Source organism: Bufo gargarizans, chromosome 3 (assembly GCF_014858855.1).
Source record: "Bufo gargarizans isolate SCDJY-AF-19 chromosome 3, ASM1485885v1, whole genome shotgun sequence".
Classification (NCBI taxonomy): Eukaryota; Metazoa; Chordata; class Amphibia; order Anura; family Bufonidae; genus Bufo; species Bufo gargarizans.
This window is the reverse complement of record NC_058082.1, coordinates 212,683,404-212,708,259: the sequence shown is the minus strand read 5'-3', so window position 1 is coordinate 212,708,259 and position 24,856 is coordinate 212,683,404. Positions and strand designations below refer to the sequence as shown.

The window sequence follows — 24,856 nt, the reverse complement described above, 5'->3', positions numbered from 1 at the left end:
GGAAATTGGAAGCCAGAGCAACCTTCTTAAAAGATAATATATTATCTCTTGGTACACCTTTATCTATGTCTTCCTCCATCTGGAGAAGCCATGCACGGAGGCTTTTAGAAACCGTATAAGAGCATAGAGCTTCCTTCGCTTGGCGAGGCTAAGAGGTAACTTCTGTGCAAAGCATTATCCAACCTTTTATCCATCGGATCCGCAAAATTAGACCCATCCTCACTAGGGACCAAACTGCGTCTAAATAATTTGTATATGTCAACATCTACTTTAGGGGTTCTCCCCACAGTTTTTCCTCTTATTGCCCCGTCACATACATGTTTTTTAAACCTCTTTTTAAATATTGGTCCCTTATCTGGCGTCTTTCACTCATTGACCATAAGCGTCTTTACCATAGGGTCTACCTTAAAGGCCCCATTATCTCAGCCTGTAATACGGCCTCAGGCTCCAAGGATTTAAGTAACCTTGACATTTTCCACAATGGAGATAAATTCAGTTCCTGATCACTATCTTCCGATTCAGAAGTCTATCTTGTTAATCTCGTCTATGACCTTGTCATGTCAAATTCCCTGGGGGATGAATGTAAAATAGCACCTGGCCTTAACGACATCTGAGAACTTTACTCAAACCCAGCCGTCAGCTCAGCCCAAACGCCAGTGGCAAGGGATCCTCTACCCGCTGAGCCATTGATATCTTGGAACATCTTTTTTTTTTAACTTCACACACATCCCATACGTACTGCTGAGCACTGACAGGGCATAGGGAGGACTCGAACTCAGACTCTAATTCTATGGATCTGGATATTTTTCTTGCCTCCTATCCCTTTACAGAGACCTGTAAGTCTATGGGTAAGTATACTGTACTAGTATATTACTAGTATAATATAATATTATATACTACTTAGATGGGTGCCATAATGGTCATGACACCCAAAGCTTTTGCCTCTGCTTTACCACCCATGATACAGAATGTAGGCTTTTTTTACATCCGCATTGGAGGTTCCATTAATAAAATAAAAAAAATTGTTAAAATTGTGCAACATGTTCCTCTACTTTGTCCACTAATATAATAGGCTCCCTGAAGGAAACCCGACATACCCTATTATAGCTATATGACTGATCCAGCTCTGTCGCTGTTTCCATTTTTCTATTCCATAAAAATGGAAAGAGCAACACAGATGAGGCCGTAGCCTGGAGGATTTCTTTTAAGAATTTATAGATGCAGCCTCTCCAAATTCATGAGATGCATGGTAGAAATATAGAGTAAAAAAATATTTCTGCATTTTGCGCACTCCGGCAACTTAATTTCCCTAAACTGACAATGATGACACATTACTCAGACAATTACTGTCTGATAGAAAATGGTCAAACCACATGGTCACCTGTCATCATTAGAACGGATTTATACTGACTTAAGGTCGATTTATATGGGGCAATAATCAGGCACATTATCGTGAAGGAGCGTTCCTGCAAACTCTCATTCCCGACAATCTGCCCTTCTAAAGATGCAGCCGTTTTTGCAGACAAGTGAATTATCGTCTCAGACCAGCAAATTGTGTGGTCTGAACTGCGATCTGCTGCCCAGAAACAGTGCAGCTGTATGAGGACAAGCTATAGCAATAGCGATCCCTCATCCTCATACTGTGGAGGTGATCGCTGCATGTAAATGAGAGGCTTTACCTCTACTTAGCGAGCAACTGATGCTTCCATCCCGACAACGTGACGCTCCTCGATCTGCTTTATAGCACTGGGTTTGGTTCTCAGTTAGTAAAATAAAAATTGGGAGTAAATTACTACGCTAAATGTTCCAGAATTCTGGTTCAATTTGTGCCCAAAAAAAAGAATCAAAACCAAAACTGCCATACAAGCCGTACACACTATTTATGATGTGCTTTTTGAGCCTCAGTAGAGAAGGTCTTTGGCTTAGAGAAAAATGTATGCGACTTAAAATGTGACAACATGCATCAAAATATTGGCACAAAGCCAACCAATCAGTGATGTCTAGCATGAGCCATGCTGATACATTTGGTGGATTAGGTATATAGTGGAAAACCGGCACTCTACATCTATCAGTAATGCTAAGGAGGCAATATACACGTAGGATAGTAAAATATGTATTTATTTTTATAAGGGTACGTTTTAAGAGTGGAGAATAAAAAGGTAGAGGTTCTAAAAATGTGGAAGTCCCAAAAAATGAGGTTCACAAAAATAAAAATGATGTTTTGCAATATACAGCATTAAAGGTGCACAATAACAAAAATATGCAGAGTGGAGATGAGACAATGCAGTGATTGTCTGGTAGCGGTTTCCACCTTCAGTGGGTACAGTAAATGGCTGTGTCCATTTGTGTACAGTCCATAAAAAATTGTCTGTAACGCCGGTGTTGGTCACATAGAAAGTATATAGTATATGGATAGAACGATGAAAAGGTAAAAAGGATAAAAATATAAAATACAAAAATATATATAGGTGGTATGTCAGTCGGGTGCTGTACGGGTGTGCGTCCCACACATTAAAGAAGACTGCACCCTGACTGTTTACCTTCTTTGCGAGGTGTCCTGGCTGTTGGAGCAGCCTTGCTGCGCTCTGCAGTGTTTGTTTTGCCGGTCTTCTCGGCGTGCCACGTGGATATGACATCACTTCTTCGGCGTCTCACGTGACTTTGCCGGACTTGGTTTTGAGATTTTCGTTGGTGGTCTTTTTCGATCCGGAGGATTCAGATGGAATTCGTTATTCAGAAGCGCTTCCAGGATAAGGTTCTTAGCAGGTTTTAGAGGGAGGTCACCAGACGCGTTTCGAAGGACTTAGCTGCCTTCTTCATCAGTGGTAGCCCTCTGACTGCCGTTGTACTGCCTTTTATGCTGCTGGTGGATCTTTCAAAGACCTGGACTGGATCTCATTTTCCATGGTCCAGACATTTGGATGTGATGGTTCCATCGAAAATCTGTATAAGTACTAGTTAGGTGTCTTCTTTTGTTTGCTTTTTTCTGTGTGTGTGTGTGTGTTTGTTTTTTGTACTGTTGTTGGTAGTGTGATGGGTTTGCTGGTTATTGTTTTGGTTCTTTGTTGATTTATGGTTTCTGACTTAATCCTGCATTTTTTTTTTTTTGTTTTTTTTTCCCTCTCTCAGTGTCTGTGTTTGCTGCGGTACCGCTGCGGCTTCTACTAGTTGTGCATTTTTGTATTCGGGCCTGTTAGGGGACCCTAGTGTGGATTCTGTGGTTTTTTGTTATGTTACCGCTGTATTTTTTCCCTCAGTGGATTGTTCTTTATTGATTACTGGTCTCTAATGTACTCTGGATTCTGTGCTTTTAATCTTTCCTGCAGTATTTTGTCCGCGTTGTGTTTTTATTTTTATTTATGGGGAAATTTGGTATCTGAGAGACCTTGTGTGGTTTTTGTTACCCTGCGGTATTGCTGCGTATTTTCAATGGTGCGTTTGGTGATCATAACAGTGTGTTATAATGAGTGTTAGCGGAGGTTGTGTGTGGGGACATTAGTGACAGGTAATGTGGGTGGTTGGGGTAGTGTGTTCCGTTCTGGGTGTTAGTGGGGGAATGGATTTTTTGGGGGGGTGCGTGTTATCCTATGTGGTTTGTGCTCATTATACTCAATTTTGGTCCAGGATTTGGGTGCGGTTTTTGGGATCCATTATTGTGATTTATATGGTGTATTCCTGTGTTGCCTTTGCGTTTCTCTGGTGCGTTTTTGATGGTGCGTTTTTTTCAGCAATGTGTTTTTAGGTGGATTTTAGGGATTTTTGATTGGGGTGCGTTTTTTGGGTAGGTTTGATTTTTGGGGATATTTGGTGTCTAAGAGGTCTGGTGTGATTTTTGTGTTTGTGTTTTACCTACAATATTGCTGTGTTTTTACGTGATGTGTTTCTGGGGAGTGTTTGTGGGGTGGTGATATCTAATGAAGAGTGCAGTGTATTGTTGTGTGTATTGACAGGGGTGTGTTAGGTGGTGGTGTTAGGGTAGTGTGTTTTGTGATAGGTGCTGGTGGGGGAATTGGGCTCCTTATTGGTGCTACATGTGTTGTCCTATGTGGTTGTGCTCATATTTGCTCAATTTTTGATTCAAGATTTGGATGCGGTTTTTGGGATCCAGTTTTTTTATATATATATATTATTGTGTGTTCCGTTGGTGATGTGTGTTTTGGATTGCTGTTATGGTGTCTGGGGGTCCATGTTGGGGTCTCTTGTGGTGCTGCTGTGTTTTTAGATCCAGTTGTGGGGCTCAGTCTTGGGTTGTATGATTTTTGTTGGCTGTTTTTGCATTTGGAATGGTGAGTTTCTCAGTCTTTTTTGGTAGTGTTTGGTATGGGTTTTCTTCTTTTTTGCTGTGTTGGTGGAGTGGCGGCCACGTATCAAGTGTCGGTAGGGGTGCTGGTAGACAGCCGGACGCCTACCGCAAGTCAATTGGGGGCAGCCACTCTGGGGATGGTTTATAAGAACCCAAATAGTTCAAAGTCAGCGTTTAGGCCTCCTGGTATGATTGTATTGAACTCGAAGATGAATTTTGATTCAATGCGGGACATCTTGGCTATGTGGTTTCCTCCTCTCCAATCTGTTTTTACATTTTCCAGTGCTGCGAAGGATAGTCCTGATGGGTCTTGTTTGTGGTGTGTTTTGAAGTGTTTGGAGAGTGAGTGGGTTTCAAAGCCTTTTTTGATATTGTTTATGTGTTCTGATATTCATTTTTTTAGGGTTCTTTTTGTTCTACCGATGTACTGTTTTTTACAGGGGCAAGTAATGATGTAGATTAAATTTGTGCTACTACAGGTGAGGAATTCTTTTATTTCGTATTCAAGTGTCGTGGTTGTGGATTGTACTCTCTCAGTTTTTTTCTTGAATGAGGTAATTTTACAATTAGAGCATTGATTACATCTATAGAATCCTTTGAGTTTTTGCCATGTGTTTATTGTAAATTATGTTTTTTGTGTGGTATTTTGACAGACGGCGCAATTTTCAGGCCTAGGTTTGGGGCCCTTGTGTATATGATGTGAGGTTTTGTGGAGATGGAGGGGCCTATCGTTTTGTCCTTTTGAATGTGGTGCCAGTGAGTGTTGATGATTTTTTCAATATAAGTCCTTCGAAACGCGTCTGGTGACCTCCCTCTAAAACCTGCTAAGAACCTTATCCTGGAAGCGCTTCCGAATAACGAATTCCATCTGAATCCTCCGGATCGAAAAAGACCACCAACGAAAATCTCAAAACCAAGTCCGGCAAAGACACGTGAGACGCCGAAGAAGTGACGTCATATCCATGTGGCACGCCGAGAAGACCGGGAAAACAAACACTGCAGAGCGCAGCAAGGCTCCTCCAACAGCCAGGACACCTCGCAAAGAAGGTAAACAGTCAGGGTGCAGTCTTCTTTAATGTGTGGGACGCCACACTAAGTACAGCACCCGACTGACATACCACCTATATATATTTTTGTATTTTATATTTTTATCCTTTTTACCTTTTTATCGCTCTATCCATATACTATATACTTTCTATGTGACCAACACCGGTGGTACAGACAGACAATTTTTTATGGACTGTACACAAATGGACACAGCCATTTACTGTACCCACTGAAGGTGGAAACCGCTACCAGACAATCACTGCATTGTCTCATCTCCACTCTGCATTTTTTTGTTATTGTGCACCTTTAATGCTGTATATTGCAAAACATCATTTTTATTTTTGTGAACCTTATTTTTTGGGACTTCCACATTTTTAGAACCTCTACCTTTTTATTCTCCACTCTTAAAACGTACCCTTATAAAAATAAATACATATTTTACTATCCTACGTGTATATTGCCTCCTTAGCATTACTGATAGATGTAGAGTGCCGGTTTTCCACTATATACCTTTATTGTTATAAACCGCCTTTCTGATTGGGTGAATCACCTGATCATTGTATTGATCAAGTGAGCCACCAATAACCTACCTTCTCTCCTTAAATTTGGTGGATTAGACTACCTTGTTTATGTTTACTTTGTCTGATATAATATAATGTTGGTCACTTTGAAACGACTCTATGAGAGTAGAAAAAATACTTTTTGTCAAAAACAGTGCCTTTCTTGCCATAGGCTGTATTGCTATTGCATAGATGTGTCAGAATGGTATAGTATAATTACATTTTTAAGGATAATATAATAAAATAATAATTATACATTAAAGGGGTTCTGCAGTTTGTTTTAACAGATGATCTATCCTCTGGATAGATCATCAGCATCTGACTGGCGGGGGTCCGACACCCGAGACCCCTGCCGATCAGCGTTTGAGAAGGCAGCAGTGCTCCAGCAGCGCATGGCCTTCTCACTGTTTACTGCTGGCCCAGTGACATCACGACTAGTATCAAATGGCCTGGGCGGGGCTAAGCTCCACTGCCTGGAGCGCCACTGCCTTCTCAAACAGCTGATTGGCGGGGGTCTCCGGTGTCGGACCCCTGCCGGTCAGATGCTGATGATCTATCCAGAGGATAGATCATCAGTTATAAACAAACTGCAGAACCCCTTTAATGATCTCATTCCAAAATGCTGAGATGTAATACATTTGTCATAAATGTGTCCATTTTATATATTTAATGTTCTGTTTAAATTAAAAAATTGCATCAAATAAAGTTTGGGAGATGTTTTTTGTTTCTAACTATAAATAATCCATTTTTATTATTATTATTACGAGAAATCTATTGTATGTAGTTAGTTACTGTTTTCCATACTGTTTCTGTATTCATGTGATAAAACAGCACTGGATACAAGCTCTCATAGACAAATTCCCCAGGGTTTATCTGTCTAAATGGGGTGGCAGAGTTTAGAAAAAGTAGAGCAGGTCACTTCCCAGCCAAGTGTCTCCTATTTTGGTGCGTGTCTTGTTTTATAAATGGAATAAAATGTAATTTAGAATATGCTTACTGTCCCACGGCTATAACCACGGGTATTGCTAGTTTAAGAAAAAACATTTCAAGGTTTCTAAAGGGTCCTAAAAAACTAATATTGGAATGTCTACAGGGCAGCACTGAAATGTAACTAGAAGAAAGCTACTATTAAAAATCCAAAAGCTAAATTAAAAGTTGGTCAGTAAACATGTGACAGCTCTGACCAGGTTAATTTTCAGAGGTAATAAGCCACTGAATAAGAGCAGAAACTATAATAAACAGCGATGTTCCAAAAATTGCCATTCAAATATTATCAACATTCAAGAATTATTCATGTGTTTCACTATAAGGTACCATGTACAGCACTGTATTATGGCCACATTACCCCCATAATACACCACACAACAGAATATATCACAATTTTCTTTTGGGTTCTATATATGCAATAGGCTGCCTCCAGGGGTGATTGAGTCCCAGTGTTTTCGGAATACCGAGTTTGTGTCACAGTGATTGTACCTGGATACTGTCGCCCCCCGGGGTTAGGCTCCTTAGCAACAAAGGAGTTGTAGGTTGGTGGAGTAAGTAGAGTTTAATGTTTTTTACTTGAATAAACTTGCAATAAACTTGTGTTATCCAAATAATACTTGATCTTTCTCTTGGTTCCAGCAGTCTAAGGGTAAACTGGCAGGAAAACTTGAATACTTTGCTTTATCTCTCTGCTGCTGTGCTATCAGCTTCAGTTACTGTTTCTTGTGAGAGTGAGGTATCCTGTGACCCATTTTGCTCAGTAGGGTGTCTTTAGCACTGTTTTCCCTTTAAGAGGTACTAAGTCCTTTTATATATCAGGAATGGGCTGCTCTCTGAGCTACTTTCTCAAAGCTCTTGCAGCAGTGAGGGGAAAACCTCACCGCACCATGCTGCTTCACTTTCTCACCGACACTCTCAAATCCCCTCTCAACTCCACTCCAGCTTCATGCAACCCTTCCCTTGGTAGGAAGCAGGACTAGCCCACTTCTGACCAAAAGGGGTGAGAATGGAATGGCAAGTTCCATTCTGACTAAAGATCTCTCTGTCAGATACACTGCCACCTGCTGGACAACCAGGCACATTACATGAATATAACAGTTTTTGCGTATAACAAAATGACACTTTGAAGATGGTAGTATAGTTGGTGGTGCAGACCAATACAATGGTGGTAAACAGGCTAGCAATAGGAATGTAGGAGTGGTAGTGTCCCTCTGGGCCACTAAATATACATCTCTATGAAATTGAAGGCAGTAAAGACCTATAGACTTGGAAAGAGTATGGAGCATTAAAGGGGTTATCTCACTTCAGTAAATGGCATTTATCATGTAGAGAAAGTTAATACAAGGCACTTATTAATGTATTGTGATTGTCCATATTGCTTCCTTTGCTGGCTTGATTCATTTTTAATCACATTATACACTGCTCGTATACATGGTTATGACCACTCTGCAATCCAGCAGTGGTGGCTATTCTTGCAAACTATAAGCCTAGTGCCAGCCTCTCTGGTGGCTGGGGCCGTGGGAACATGCATAAGCATGCTTGCACAGTAGCTCCTGTCCTGGCCATCTTGTATCTGCGTTGCAGTGGTGGCTGAAATCCCTGAAAATGAGCAGCGTATAATGCGATGAAAAAATGAATCAAACCAGCAAAGGAGGCAATATGGACAATCACAATACATTAGTAAGTGTCTTGTATTAGCTTTCTCTACATGATAAATGCCATTTGCTGAAGTGAGACAAACACAATACACTATCATTCTAACACCCTGCTACTGTTTCTAATGGCTGACTAAGAATGTCATCTGTGCATTTATTCCAGGTCCTCTTATACTGTGCCTTAATAGTATGGCTATTTAACATATGTATTGGTATTACAATTAATATGCCTGGTTCACCAACAGGTGGCAGTATATCTGGCAGAGACAGATCTTTAGATAGAACTTACCATTCCATTCTTCTCACTTTTGGCCAGAAGTGGGCTAATTATACTTCCTACCAAGGGATGGGGTTGCAGGATGCTACAGTTAGTCAAGAGTCTACAGTCAATAGTGGAGCTAGAAAGAGAAAAGCCATATCACAGTGAGGGGAATGGTCCCCTGTAACGGATCTCCTAGCACCCCGACCGGGTACCTCCGTCGATAGATGCTCCTAGTGCTTTCCGAGGACTCCAAGCACTCCACTTGACACCGTACGCCCTGCAGACCCCACGAACCGCCGCAGCTTGGTTGGGGTCTCACCGTCCTCCACCCACGCTGGACCTACGACAAGGCTCCAGGCTCCAGTGGGTGAACCTCTCCTACAGCCAGAGAGCAGGAACAGCTCTTACAAGAGCTAGTAGTTATGCCAGGGGAGTATAGCAAATCTTCAGCGTATAGCAATCCCCCAGTTTGATCAGTTATCCAAACACCAGTCTCAGCATGATGAAGGATAAAACAGGAACACTTTATTGAGGGCTACTCACCCGTATTTATGCAGGTCCATATCTGGTGGACACGCCCCCAGGGGACCAGAATGGAGACTGCGACACACAGAACAGATACAGCACATCCCCACAATGCATCATGGTTTCCTCCTCTCTGCCCCAGAGACAACCGAGGGATAATCCAATTATCTCTCAGGACAAAGGGGAGAACACCAATACACACGTGGAGACAACAGGACAGGAATCACCACCCAAACACACAATGTCACAACCCCACAGCAAACACAGACATTTAACATATCCCCAGATAGCTCAAGTCTGAGTGCATATCATTAGGTGAATGGCACTCAGAATACACGAATACAATACTATTAGCTATCTGGGTGCCCTCACATAACATACAATTTAACCGAACGCATAATAACATAAAATACAATTCTACAGACAGATTTAAGCTGTGCGGCCGGTCTGTCTTCTCCTTTAAAGTTAGTATGGGCCATAATCCTGAGGCAGGAGGCTGGCAACCAGCCCCCTCCAAAACACCGTGGCGAGGTTGGTTTCGTCACATCCCCCTCCTGCACCAGGAGTCTTACAGGAAAAGCAGTTTGCAAAGCACCTAGACTCTTTACAGTTTACAGACAGAATATTATGAGGGGGTCAACAGCCCACTCAAAGTTACCATAACTGTCAGAAAGTCCTGCTACTAGACCGAAGCCAGAGTCTAGCACAGCAGAGAAAGATAAAGCAAGGTATCAAAGTTTGCCCGCCAGTTTACCCCAAAACTTGCTGGAGCCAAGAGAAAGATCTAATATTATCTGCATACAAGTTTATTAAAGTAAAGTCTGGACTCTTACTCCACCAACTATCACACAAAACGAACAGGGCCGCATCAACATTTGGCATTCCTAAAAACCTGGGACACGATTGGCCCAGGGGGGCGACGTGTTGCAAATCTGGCATCACAAACAAGATATTTACTTCTGTGCCTTACTACTGTAAAAAACCCTACAAGTTGCTTTATTGCATTTTATTACTGCTAAAGAGTGTGAATCTGCATCAGTTGCAGCACTGTGGCAAAATAGGGGTTAATCAGCCATCTTTGATTTTTGCCTCATGTATTGAAAGGAAAGACATCCACCCAACAGAAGGGAGGAAACCAAACACAGTTCCAGGTTCACTGGATCCATGAGGTAGTACAGAGTCATAGGTCACTGCAGTGTCGTTTAAGAACCCATAGGGCAAGTAGAGTTCTCACTTAACCTGAGAAGGGGGGAAAAAGGATGGGCGTCAATCGGCACAACTAGAAGATAGTTATTCCTAAGCGGAGTCCTGACAATCCTTGCTCTTCTGGGCAAGAGATAAAACAGGGCAGCAAAAACTGAAAAGGCCAATAATTCTCTCAATCTTCAGAAGCAGTCCACATTGTGGCTTCAGTAGTCCAATGGATGGTTTTCATCACAGCATGAGGTCACTTACAGGAGGGGATGGAAGTCTTCCTCCTGGGTTCTATACTTGAGGGCACAGAAGTTCTTTTATAAGGCTACTTTCACACTTGCGCTTGATCGGATCCGTTCTGAACGGATCCGATCATATTAATGCAGACGGAGGCTCCGTTCAGTACGGATCCGTCTGCATTAATAACTTTAAAAAATTTCGCAAGTGCGCAAGTAGCCTGCACGGATCCGTTCAGACTTTCAATGTAAAGTCAATGGGGGACGGATCCGCTTGAAGATTGAGCCATATGGTGACATCTTCAAGCGGATCCGTTCCCATTGACTTACATTGTAAGTCTGAACGGATCCGCACGCCTCCGCACGGCCAGGCGGACACCCGAACGCTGCAAGCAGCGTTCAGCTGTCCGCCTGTCCGTGCGGAGGCAAGTGGAGCGGAAGCTGAACGCCGCCAGACTGATGCAGTCTGAGCGGATCCGCATCCATTCAGACTGCATCAGGGCTGGACGGAGGCGTTCGGGTCCGCTCGTGAGCTCCTTCAAACGGAGCTCACGAGCGGACCGACGAACGCTAGTGTGAAAGTAGCCTAAGCTGCGTGACATCCTCATCGTTGTTACTGATAGCTCTGGTGCTCTCTGCAGCTGCAACTCCAGCAGAAGCTTCATCTGTGAATCCCTGGCGACCTCCAGTGCTGTAACTTTGAACTGAGGGATCACCCTCTTCTGAAGGATCCGCTGTAAGCCTTGTCCTTTTCCTGGTAGGTGACAGATTCTCTGGACAGCATTAAAGAATAGACAGCATTAAAGAATAGACCCTTGGTCTTTCATAGCAAGGCGCTCCGGATTTGATGGAGGTTCCGGAGTGCATGGAGCAGTATCAGTTAAAAGTCCCTAGTGGTAATGATAATGGCCATAGGTCAATTTTGGGGAGTATGGTGCTCTGGCGGGCAGATTATGGCCTTAAACTGTCTCTAACAAGGTTAGTTTCCCCAGCAGTACTCACTCAGACCTCTGGATATGCATGAAGAAAAGACGCCTAGGCTGGCAATATGACGACGTGAAGAATGACAAGTAATTATTGGAAAAGCCATTACTGAGAATAAATAGGCCATTTTACTATACATATAGTAGGTATACTAATGTAATGGACTAATAGTAACAAAGGATAAAATGGCATTAAGACTAAATAGGAAACATTTTGCTATTCGTTATGGGGCCTCCTGTCTTCTATAAATGCCCCTGATTCTAAATTACTTTTCTCCTTGTGTCACTAAATGCATAGAAAACAGAAACTATCAATGTCAAAATGTATGGTGCCATATGAGCAATAAAACTATATAACATACAGTTGCAAGAAAAAGTATGTGAACCCTTTGGAATTATATGGATTTCTGCACAAATTGGTCATAAAATGTGATCTGATCTTCATCTAAGTCACAACAATAGACAATCACAGTCTGCTTAAACTAATAACACACAGAGAATTAAATGTTACCATGTTTTTATTGAACACACCATGTAAACATTCACAGTGCAGGTGGAAAAAGTATGTGAACCCTTAGATTTAATAACTGGTTGAACCTCCTTTGGCAGCAATAACTTCAACCAAACGTTTCCTGTAGTTGCAGATCAGACGTGCACAACGGTCAGGAGTAATTCTGGACCATTCCTCTTTACAGAACTGTTTCAGTTCAGCAATATTCTTGGGATGTCTGGTGTGAATCGCTTTCTTGAAGTCATGCCACAGCATCTCAATCGGGTTGAGGTCAGGACTCTGACTGGGCCACTCCAGAAGGCGTATTTTCTTCTGTTTAAGCCATTCTGTTGTTGATTTAATTCTATGCTTTGGGTTGTTGTCCTATTGCAACACCCATCTTCCGTTGAGCCTCAGCTGGCGGACAGATGGCCTAAGGTTCTCCTTCAAAATGTCTTGATAAACTTGAGAATAATTTTTTCTTCGAAGATAGCAATCCGTCCAGGCCCTGATGCAGCAAAGCAGCCCCAAACCATGATGCCCCCACCACCATACTTCACAGTTGGGATGAGGTTTTGATGTTGGTGTGCTGTGCCACTTTTTCTCCACACATAGTGTTGTGTGTTTCTTCCAAACAACTCAACTTTGGTTTCATCTGTCCACAGAATATTTTGCCAGTGCTGCTGTGGAACATCCAGGTGCTCTTGTGCAAACTGTAAACGTGCGGCAATGTTTTTTTTGGACAGCAGTTGCTTCCTCTGTGGTATCCTCCCATGAAATCCATTCTCGTTTAGTGTTTTACGTATCGTAGATTCGCTAACAGGGATGTTAGCATATGCCAGAGACTTTTGTAAGTCTTTAGCTGACACTCTAGGATTATTCTTCACCTCATTGAGCAGTCTGCGCTGTGCTCTTGCAGTCAACATTACAGGACGGCCACTCCTAGGGAGAGTAGCAGCAGTGCTGAACTATCTCCATTTATAGACAATTTGTCTTACCATGGACTGATGAACAGCAAGGCTTTAGGAGATACTTTTATAACCCTTTCCAGCTTTATGCAAGTCAACAATTCTTAATCGTAGGTCTTTTGTGCGAGGCATCATTCACATCAGGCAATGCTTCTTGTGAAAAGCAAACCCAGAACTGGTGTGTGTTTTTTATAGGGCAGGGTAGCTTTAACCAACACCTCCAATCTCATCTCATTGATTGGACTCCAGTTGGCTGACACCTCACTCCAATTAGCTCTTGGAGATGTCATTAGTCTAGGGGTTCACATACTTTTTCCACCTGCACTGTGAATGTTTACATGGTGTATTCAATAAAAACATGGTAACATTTAATTATTTGTGTGTTATTAGTTTAAGCAGACTGTAATTGTCTATTGTTGTGACTTGAAGCTCAGATCACATTTTATGACCAATTTGTACAGAAATCCATATAATTCCAAAGGGTTCACATACTTTTTCTTGCAACTGTATAAAGAAATAACGACAACCACTTAAATATGGTGCAAAATGGCCTCGGTCCTTTATTAAGGGTTACATAAAATATTAATCATGAAATCATCAATAAATAAATCAATTCATAAATTAATAAATAACCAATAAACCATCAGTAATGTCCACAATTGTCCCCCCTAGCAAAGTGATTTGTAAATGGGGGAGGGTGGGCGGGGCGACGTCTTCTCTCTTCCAGGTTCGGCGACGGACAAGGCTCCAGACCTGCCGATCACCTCCTTAAATACTCGAATTTCCCACTACAGGTGTTAAAGAAGACCTTTCACCTGAAAATGAAAGTTAAACTAAAGATATAGCCTTACTTACATGCCCCCGGTATTGCTTATTCAGTCATTCGTTTTTCAATCAGTGCCCCCGTTTGTCCGCGCTGTACCCCGAAATATATGCCGCCTTGTATGCTAATGAGTCATTCGGCTCAACTGGGCGGGCCTTCAAAAGTTCTCCCGGGTGTGTCATTCTTCTCCCTGTCACGGAGCGCATCCAATCAGCGCGCTCCGCTCTTAGCCAGGGAGAAGACGCTCCAGTTCTCGCGAGATGGCGCCGGCTCCGGATGGATGAAATCGCTCCAGTACTTGCGAATCTTGCATAATCGCATAATCAACCCTAAAGCTATATGCCTGGTTTAATAGGGTTGATTATGGTGACAAAGCCTCTTTAAAAGGAATCTGTCAGCAGTTTTGACCATGCTAAACTGCTGATAGCATTAGGTGGATGCTAAAGAGAACAGAACACGCATACCTTTTTTTTTTTTATTAGATTTTATTTATTGTGATACAAAAGCTTAAATACATATTACATAATTAACATTATAAGATCCATAAGTCCGCCAATTCTAATCTGTGAACGTGGTTGACAAAAAAAGAAGGGGATCCTAATTAATTAGCCGTGTCCCAATCTTTCCATAGACTATTCCACTTTGAGTAGGATCCTCTTTGTTTGTACAGGATCCTCTCATAGCTTTTCACTTTCTCCACCAAACCCAGCCAGTTCTTACAATCTGGGGCAGAGGAGCAAAACCAGGATCTAGAAATCAGAAGCCTCGCCAAGAACATCACCTTGATCAACAAGTGACTTTTTATGGGTTGATGATTGACCTCAGATAAATCTCCCAGGACCCATATCCTAGGAGACAGAGGAACAACAATTTTAAGTTTACACGTCAGATTTTTTTGGACCAGGCTCCAGTACCTCCTCACCATTGGGCAGTCCCAGAACAGATGTAGATGATCTGCCCCGGGATCGCCGCAGCGGGGGCAGTTAGAGGAGGTCCGGAGTCCTCTTCTGTATAGCCATATAGGTGTCGCATAAATTTTGTGCAGAATATTAAATTGAACAACAATGTGATTAGAATTGTGTGAAACCAATTTTAAGCTTTCCCCTATATTCTCCCAGTTTGGGGGACCCTCCTCTGAAAGAAGAGAAGACCAGGCTCTCTGTCCTGGAGAAAGAACATCCCGAAAAAAATTATCCATTAAGTAAGATAGTTTAATTCTCGTGGCAGTTTTCTTACAAATTAAATCCTGTAAAAATAAAGGAGTGTCTATAATAAAAAGGTGACTGTTCAAAGTGCTAAAGAGTGCTGACCTCAATTGAAAATATGCGAACCAGGCCACCTCACCTAATTTTGCCCTTAGTTCCATAACAAGCATACCTTTTGCAGAGTTTATTATCAGAGTAGTGTAAATAGGAACTTTTATTCTGCCAGGTTCTGCTCTTGCCAATTCTCGGGAGGTGGTGCTTCACTGAGAAGTGCTCTCTGTGTTGAGCTGCTTCAGAGCCCCTTCCCTCCGCTCAGCTGTAGCATCCAACCAGTAGAGCACTAAAGTTGTCACACAGAGCAAATGGGAGTGACAGTAAACCAGCTCAATGCTGAGAGCACTGCATATTGAAGATCCACCTCCATTGCACTTGCAGGAGCAGAACCTGGCAGAATAAAAACCCAATTTTCCAAGCTGCTCATTACATCAGAGACCTTCCATCCCAGTTGCCTGTGTTCGAACTCATTCTAGCTCTCCTTTATCCTTTTCATAATGTGGCAGCTAAAACTGAATAACATAATCAAAATGTGATCTCACAAGGAACTTATAGTGGAGGTAATATTACATTGAAATCACAGTAGCTATCTCTGGGATAAGTGATCAAATATTGAGTGGTTGACTGCTGAGACCATTAGTCCTCAGTCCCATTCATACTGGAAACACATGCAGCCTCTTCCCGTAAAAATAAAGGAAATCAGTGAAACTAATTATTGAAAGTATGAAGACGGCCCAATCTTGGATCAACAGGTCATTAGGCACTAAGTGGGAACCTTGTTAAAGCACTCTGCATGCTTTTGTTACATTATTATGCTTACTTGATGATATAAACCTATACACAGGGTAGTATGGATAATACTCACTGTAATGTCACTGCACATTCATTTACTCCCAGCAAATTAGTCATTTAGGGGAATGAAGGGATCTTGACACAGAGATAAGTATGTTTTTGAAATGGTAAGCACAGGGGGAAATGTTTACTGAATATGTAGAAGGGCTACTAGGGCTACGCTTCTACAGTAGTCCACCAGGATACCGGCACACTGGGAAAGCTACATTCACAAAACATAAAAAACAGTCATGTTTTTATAGGCTGTCACACGGACGTTTTCTCAACCATTGCAATATATGGCGCTATTTACAATATTTTTTTTTTTTATGGCCAGACGGACCCAATTGCTGCTGAGACTGGAGTGCACCGATTTAACAGCTGTTAAAAACTGGTACACTAGTGAAAAATGGCCTTTCAGGGATTAAAAATAATAAAATATATATATATATATATATATATATATATACTCACCTCATCCACTTGCACATGCCGGGACACTTGCACACTTGCTCCTCACAGGATGCAAAAGGAGGTGACACTCTAGTGGGGTGATATTATCTTGCTAGGAGCATCAGGTCTTTCTGCCTTCCGTAAAGAGTGAGTGTCCCGTGCATGCAAATGGTTGAAGTATTTTTATTTTTCTACATTAAAAAAATTCTGCACAATTTTTAATACTGGGTGACATTTTTACTGCTTGGGCCGCTATGGGAGACATTATTAATGCTGGGGGACATTAGATTGTAATAGATTGTAAGCTCTTGCGAGCAGAGCCCTCCTTCCTCTTGTTTTAATTGTTGACTTGTTTGTTGCTATGTTATTTAACGACTATATTTGTACATGAACCCCCTGATTGTAAAGCACTGTGGAATATGTTGGCGCTATATAAATGAAGATTGAAAAATGACCATGAAAAACTGATAGTGTATGCTTTTCATGGCCATTTTTGTGAATGAATGAAGCCTAAAAGATTCACCAGTGAACCATGAGCTACCTGATCCTAGTGGGCAGGCTTGGTGATTGTACAAATGCTCATATCTGTACAGTGCTTCCATGGCCAACCATTTTTATTACAATTCATCAAATATAAGAACTGTGCTATGTTTCTGTATAATTTGCTACATTCTAGTTATTAAATTCTGTAGGCATGAAATATTTCAAGCAATATGTTTACCTACAATGGGAATCCCTGTCCACATGGCCAAGAAAAACGGCTGCAGGATGTGTGTTTGCATCTAGATGTCATGTTGATTACTGCCAGCATTCATTAGAAATGGCCTGAAGTAACCTCTCGTGAAAAAAGGTCACTGCTCCATAGATTATTCAGTTCTGCACCCTCCCTTCATACCCACCTACTTTATAGAGTTTTACTGGCATGGGAAGGTTAATGGACATTCTCTTCTCATGATCTTCTAGGTAAGGAATAACGGATTTCATCACCAACAAGATGGGACTTCTTTCCTTTTTACGACAACGCCTTGGACTATCGTGTCTCTTCTTGGTACTTCTTATCATGGTACTTGTATGCCCAGGTGAGTATTGAAGCTTCTTAATATGCAGCAGGATTCACCAAGGGACCCTGGTTTAGGACAGTTAGTTCAATTTCTGCGATAGCTGGTTGTGGCACCCTCTATGCCTAAGGTTTATACTGCTACGTAAAGTCATGATGCCATTACAGTGTTAATATGAGCATATAATACACAAAGAGGCCCAGCCACATATTTTGAAGTGCATAAACGAATGACTTATTCATATACTAGAACACATACTATATTCAAATTTTCTAGACAAAACAAATTCTAAGTTTTTATTTATATGGAATGTGTCATCAGAAAAGGACCCGCTGTTTAAATAATTTTTTTATGTTTAAGGCTACTTACCCACTAGCGGCAGCCTTCTCCGGCAGGCTATTCCAACGGGTGAACAGCCTGCCGGAAGTGCACGAGTGCCGCTGGAGTTCCGGCGGCAGCACGGCGGCAGCACGGCGAACATGCAGAGAGGTGGCCGGAATAAAACTACATCATGGGGCCGGAGTGGACCTCCGGAGGGCACTTGTCGCACTAGCGGTAGCATGGATCCGGCAGGCTGTTCACCCACCAGAACAGCCTGCCGGAGAAGGCTGGCGCTAGTGTGTAAGTAGCCTAACATATTTTTAAAGAATTTTTTTAATGATGTTTTTTATTTTCCATGTATTCCATATATTTAAACAAAAAAGATAAAATCCTGCAATTTTTATACTGGCCACTGTGTCTAATAATTAGCACTACTTCTTGGTTTATATAGATCACCTGCCTGTAATGATATCCCCTCTGTGTATAGATAAGACAGGGTTCGCCATTCACAATAGGCGATTGTAAGAGCTCATTTATTCTTTCTTTTATATTTGGTATCGTCGCGTCCGTAACAAGCTGCTCTATAAAAATACCACAAGAGCTAACCTGTCAGATAAACACTGCAAATAACAAAAAATAAAAAAGGTGCCAATCAGCTATTTTTTGTTACCTTGCCTCACAAAAAGTGTAATATAGAGCAACCAAAAATCATATTTACCCTAAAATAGTATCAACAAAACTGCCACCTTATTCCGTAGTTTTCAAAATGGAGTCTTTTTTTGGAGTTTCTACTCTAGGAAAGGAGGAAGTGAATAGTGATCTGGAATATTTAAGACGTAACTTTTACTTCTTATACATTAAAAGATATATCCCTCAATATTAATGAAAGATCAATGTGAATACAATTTTCCACAATCCCGCCCACAGGTGACTCATTGGAAACAAAACCAACCGTGTACACACTTATACATTCAGTGTAAGACACTAAAAGGTAACAAGAGCCGATATGCACTAGCACCTTAGGTACACAATTGTAGGGTAGCAATGGCCGGTATGCACTGGCACCTTAAGTACACAATAAAGCAATGATGTTGGAGACGACATACAACAGTATATACATAATGTGCTGTGGCATCAAAGAAAAAAAAAAACTATGATTTGGTGCCAAAAAATCACCATGCAAGAGAGTGCACAGCTGCGCCTGTATCATGAAGGTGCACGGTGGCACCAATGAAACCCAGTGTCCTACCCTACAGATGATGAAATCTTTGTTTCACAGTTTCTTGACAGGGTGGTCCGGTTCAATGGTGGGAGGTCCTTGAGATATGAGGGAATCACAGGAAGATAATCCTATATGTCCCTGGATGACCCTATAGGGCCCTACAATAGCCCTATTGGTCTATCCACGGAGTGTTCCACTAGTTGGGCCCCCGTCCGGAACCTAACCCTGGAATTGCGTTCCCTATTTTGCCCTGAATAGATCCCAACATGCACGTTTCTGAGGTGGAAACAATCCTCTCATCAGGGGAACATAAAAAGTGGGCTATGATTAATTCACTTGCTGGAGGAAATATTCACCAACAAGCACTTGCTGTAAAAAATACTCACCAGCAAATACAGAACCACTGGGAAAGATAATTCCCAGTGGAGTAAAATACACAGATAAGTGCCAAAAAAGGGAAAAGGAAGAGGGGCAGATGGAAGACCCCCTCTCCTAGTTGCGGTACACGATTGAGGCCACAGGCATAGATGTTACCTGGTTTCTACTCTAGGGGTGCATCAGGGGGTCTTTAAATGTGAAATGGCAACTTAAAATTATCCCAGTGAAATCTGCCTTCCAAAAACCATATGGCGTTCCTTTCCTTCTGCGCCTTGCCGTGTGCCCGTACAGCAGTGTACGACCACATATGGGGTGTTTCTACAGAATCAGGGCAATAAATATTGAGTTTTGTTTGGCTGTTAACCCTTGCTTTGTTAGCAGAAAAAAATGGATTACAATTGAAAATCTGCCCAAAAAAGTGAAATTCTGAAATTTCATCTCCATTTTCCATTAATTCTTGTGGAACACCTAAAGGGTTAAGAGAGTTTGTAAAATTGATTTTGAATACCTTGAGGGTGTAGTTTATAAAATGGGACCATTTATGGGTGGTTTCTATTATATAAGCCTCACAAAGTGACTTCGGACCTGAACTGGTCCTTAAAAAGTTGGTTTTGGAAATTTTGCAGATTTTTTGCAGAATTTTGGAGATTTGCTTCTAAAATTCTAAGCCTTCTAACATCCCCAAAAATAAAATGGTATTCACAAAATGATCCAAACATGAAGTAGACATATGGAGAATGTAAAGTAATAGCTATTTTTGGAGTTATTACTATCTATTATAAAAGTAGAGAAATAGAAATTTGCTAATTTTTCCACATTTATAAATAAAAATGATTTTTTTTTACTCAATTTTACAATATGTGAGAGAAAAAAGCAATCTCAGAATGGCCTAGATAAGTAAAAGCGTTTTAAAGTTATTACCACATAAAATGACACGTTGGATTTGCAAAAAACGGCCTAGGCAGGAAGGTGAAAATTGGCCTGGGGTGGAAAGGGTTAATATGGTGATGCAAAGTTGGTGGCTTTGTTTGCATTGTATTATTGCTATACGTTACAACAAAGATCAGTGTAATATTCAGAACTATGACTTTTTATTCATGGTACACAGTAGAAATCTATGTTGAGGACAACATCCGTGCGGGTTGTCGAGAGAGATGAGTCAAAATTAAATTCAGGCCAAATCCATATTTCTAGCTCTCCAGGTCAGTCAAATATATCAGACATAACTGTGGTATACTGAGCATCCTAGAAATTCTCACTGATGAAAGATGCCTCAGCTAGGTGCTACCTTTAGGCCCCTTTCACACGGGCGAGAATTCCACGCGGGTGCAATGCGTGAGGTGAACGCATTGCACCCGCACTGAATCCGGACCCATTCACTTCAATGGGGCTGTGCACATGAGCGGGGATTTTCATGCATCACGTGTGCGTTGCGTGAAAATCGCAGGAAGTTCTATATTGTGCAATGCAGGCCCCATAGAAGTGAATGGGGCTGCGTGAAAATTGCAAGCATCCGCAAGCAAGTGCGGATGCGGTGCGATTTTCACGCATGGTTGCTAAGAGACGATCGGGATGGGGACCCGATCTTTATTATTTTCCCTTATAACATGGTTATAATGGAAAAAAATAGCATTCTTAATACAGAATGCGTAGTAAAATAGTGATGGAGGCGTGAAAAAATAAAAAACAATTAATAAACTCAACTTAAGCCACTTGAACGCTCAGCCTGGCATGTCTTCTTTCTTTTTTTGATGAAAAGGACCTGTGGTGACGTCACTGCGCGCATCACATGGTCCATCACCGTGGTGATGGACCATGTGATGAACCATGGGATGAGCGCAGTGACATCATCAAAGGACCTTTAGCCAGGTCCTGAAGAAAGTAGAAAGAAGAGGAGATCCGCTACGTGATCAAGTGGATGGGGTGAGTTAAATTTGTTTATTATTTTTAACCCCTCAATGGACATTTTACTATGCATTCTGTATTAAGAATGCTATTATTTTCCCTTATAACCATGTTATAAGGGAAAATAATAAAATCTACAGAACACCGATCCCAAGCCCGAACTTCTGTGAAAAAGTCCGGGTTGGGGTCTGGGTATCAAACATACAGATTTTTCTCACGAGTGTGCAAAACGCATTGAAACGCTTTGCAGTCGTGCGGAAAAATCACGCATCTTGTCCGGCCCTCACACGCAACGCCCGTGTGAAAGAGGCCTTATACTTAAGAAATGGTTTCCACCCCAAGTGTATGATTTGTGGACCTTTGTTGTTTTCATTGCCTACGGTCTAATCTTCTGCTAGAGCTGCCAGCAATATATAGTTCTCTGTGTTGTATAGTGTTGTCTATGTATATTTTGCATTTTGTGAGTAAACTGTGAGATTACCTCGATTACTACAAAAGAGCAATAAATGTCATAAGAGGTGATGATTGTGGCTTAAACAAAGTATTAAAAAATGATCTAACAGAACTGAATTACACATATGGTTACTCACTTCTGCCAGGCACACAAAGATAGCCACTAATATACAGATACTAATATAGACTTATAGGGTTTGTTGGTAAAACTGGATTTACAGAAAAGTGCAGTTCCAAATGAGGGCAACTGCACTAATAATTTTAATTAATTTATTGATGTGTCAGTACACCTACAGTATATCTGGTTGTTTTACTGCAAAGATACTCCAGTAATTGTGTAATTAAACTCTGTTTCTTGTCAGAGACCCCCTCCCCCATGCTTTGGTATCTACATAAGAAAGACGATAGAGGAATACATCATCCAAAGTGCTATTTCTGCATATGTTAAACATTTAACAGGAATGACTAGCGTCTTAAATTTTTTGCAAAAGACCATACAATGGATGTGGATGGATGGACGCATCTCTTTAAAGCTATGTTTTATTTATTTATCATCTGGCACCTTTTTAAGTGGATGGGTGAGGGGTGGAGAATGTAAACCCTGTATCCACCAAGATTACTATGAATGAAATCAATTATTTGATTGCTAAATGGACCAGGAATCGGAGGTAGACTCTCAGACCTTCCTAATGACATCATGTTTTTAATCTTTGTCTATAGCATCTGTACCACCACAAAGAGGAATATACAAACTGAACACAATACTCACAGTTCAAAGAGCTTTGGAGCAGCAAACCCAGGTTTACAAAATCCCCAAGACTCAAACAGAGAAGCCACTTGAGCTGAATGTCCCACATAACACCAGTTGTTCTCATGTGTACAATGCCTTCTGAAAGTCTTCAGGCCCTTTTCCCCCCATCAATCTGCACTCAGTACCCTGTAATGACAAAGTGAAAACAGAATGTTAGAAATCTTTGCTAATTTAATGAAAAAGATAAAAAGAAAATATTGCATTGACATAAGTATTCAGACTAGTGTTGGGCGAGCATTCTCAGCCGAACACTAATTTTACTCGAGCATCGCGATGCTCGGCACATCGCGGTGTTCGGCCGAATACTGCGTGTGCTCAAATATACTTATACTTGTTATAGACCCAAAAGTCCTTTTAAGGACTATTGTGTGTGGCAGCAATATATATTTTTAGCGCAACCTGCACTAAATTGCTAAAACTTGTTAGAGACTTAAAAGTCCTTTTAAGGACTATAGTTGTATCTGGCAGCAATATATATTTTTAGCGCAACCTGTGCTAAATAGCTTGCAATTGTTTGGCCGCTGCTGACAGCGACATTATCTGCGCTACATCTCCTGTCTAACGTGTGCACAACCTAAAAATATCTGTGACATCCAGTGTACTTTTTCTGTAGCTGGTGGCCGCTGCGGACAGTTACATTACCTGCGCTACATCTCCTGTATAACGTTTGCATATCGAAATATCAGTGACATTCAGTCAATTTTTTTTGCTGCTGGTGGCAGCGACATTACCTGCGCTACATCTCCTGTATAACGTTTGCATATCGAAATATCAGTGACATTCAGTCCATTTTTTTTGCTGCTGGTGGCAGCGACATTACCTGCGCTACATCTCCTGTATAACGTTTGCCCATTTTAAATATCAGTGACATTCATTCGGTGTAAGTTTTTATTTTTAGGCGGTGGTGACAGCTACATTACTTGCGCTATACCTCTTCTCTAACGTTTGTGCATCCTAAATATCAGTGACATTCATTCAGTGTAATTTTTTTATTAGGCGGTGGTGACCGCGACATTACTTGCGCTATACCTCCTGGTTAACGTGTGATCATCCTAAATATCAGTGACATTCATTCAGTGTAATATTTTATTAGGCTGTGGTTACAGAGACATTACTTGCACTATACCTTCTGTTTAACGTGTGCGCATCCTAAATATCAGTGACATTCATTCAGTGTAACTTTTTATTGGGCGGTGGTGACAGCGACATTACTTGCGCTATACCTCCTGTTTAATGTGTGCGCATCCCCCAAAAAATATCTGTGACATTATGTGTACTTTATTTGCGCATACACTTACAAAACCAGTGCTACTGTACGTGTGACATACTTGCAAGCATATATACCATTTAATATGCGCAAGGCGAGCAGTAAGGGACGAGGAAGTGGCCGTGATGCTGATGGTGCACACAGAGGCCGTGGCCCTGGGCGCGGTGAAACTGTACCTACTGCCAGAGCACAGCTTTATGTCCCAGTTTGCAGGTCGGCGCAGGACACTACTCTCGATTCAGACCAGTGCAACCAGGTGGTCGGTTGGATTGCAGCAGATAATGCTTCCAGTCGGTTAAGCACCACCCTGTCTTCCACAAAGTCCAGTATCAGTAGCCAAGAGTCTGGTCAACAGAATCCTCACCCTGATACTCCTTCCACCCACCATGAAAAGTCTTGGCAAACAAGTGATACCACATGCGGATATTCAGAGGAGCTGTTTTCATCACCATTCTGTAATTTGGGCCTCTCGCCAAGCCCGCTTGAAGAGGGACATAAGGAGATTTTGTGCCCTGATTCCCAAACTCTGGAGCATCCACAGTCAGAAGAAGATGATGGTGGTGAATGGAAATTCGTGTTTCACGAGGTGGATGATGATGAGACACAGTTGCCAATAAATCAACCGCAATTAGTGTCTCAAGGGGTTCATGATGAGGATGAGACACAGTTGTCAATAATTGAGGTTGTTGTTAGGTCAACAAGTCAGGAGGATTACCAGAGTGAGGAAGTGGAAGAGTAGGTTCTGGACGATGAAGTCACTGACCCAACCTGGGAAGGTGGCAAGCCGAGCGAGGACAGCAGTATAGAGAGGGAGGGATCCGCAGCACCGCAACAGGCTGGAAGAGGCAGTGGGGTGGCAAAAGGG

At 41.7% G+C, this 24,856-nt stretch overlaps 1 protein-coding gene across 1 annotated transcript in view; it reads left to right on the top strand.

Moving 5' to 3' along the window:
* The window catches only part of ECRG4 (ECRG4 augurin precursor), a 60,787-nt gene that overhangs the window by 12,362 nt on the left and 23,569 nt on the right, over positions 1-24,856 (top strand). The window contains exon 2 of the mRNA XM_044288137.1: positions 17,540-17,655. Coding sequence (XP_044144072.1) covers positions 17,571-17,655 — 85 coding nt within the window. The 5' untranslated portion in view covers positions 17,540-17,570. The remainder of the gene's footprint in view (positions 1-17,539; positions 17,656-24,856) is intronic.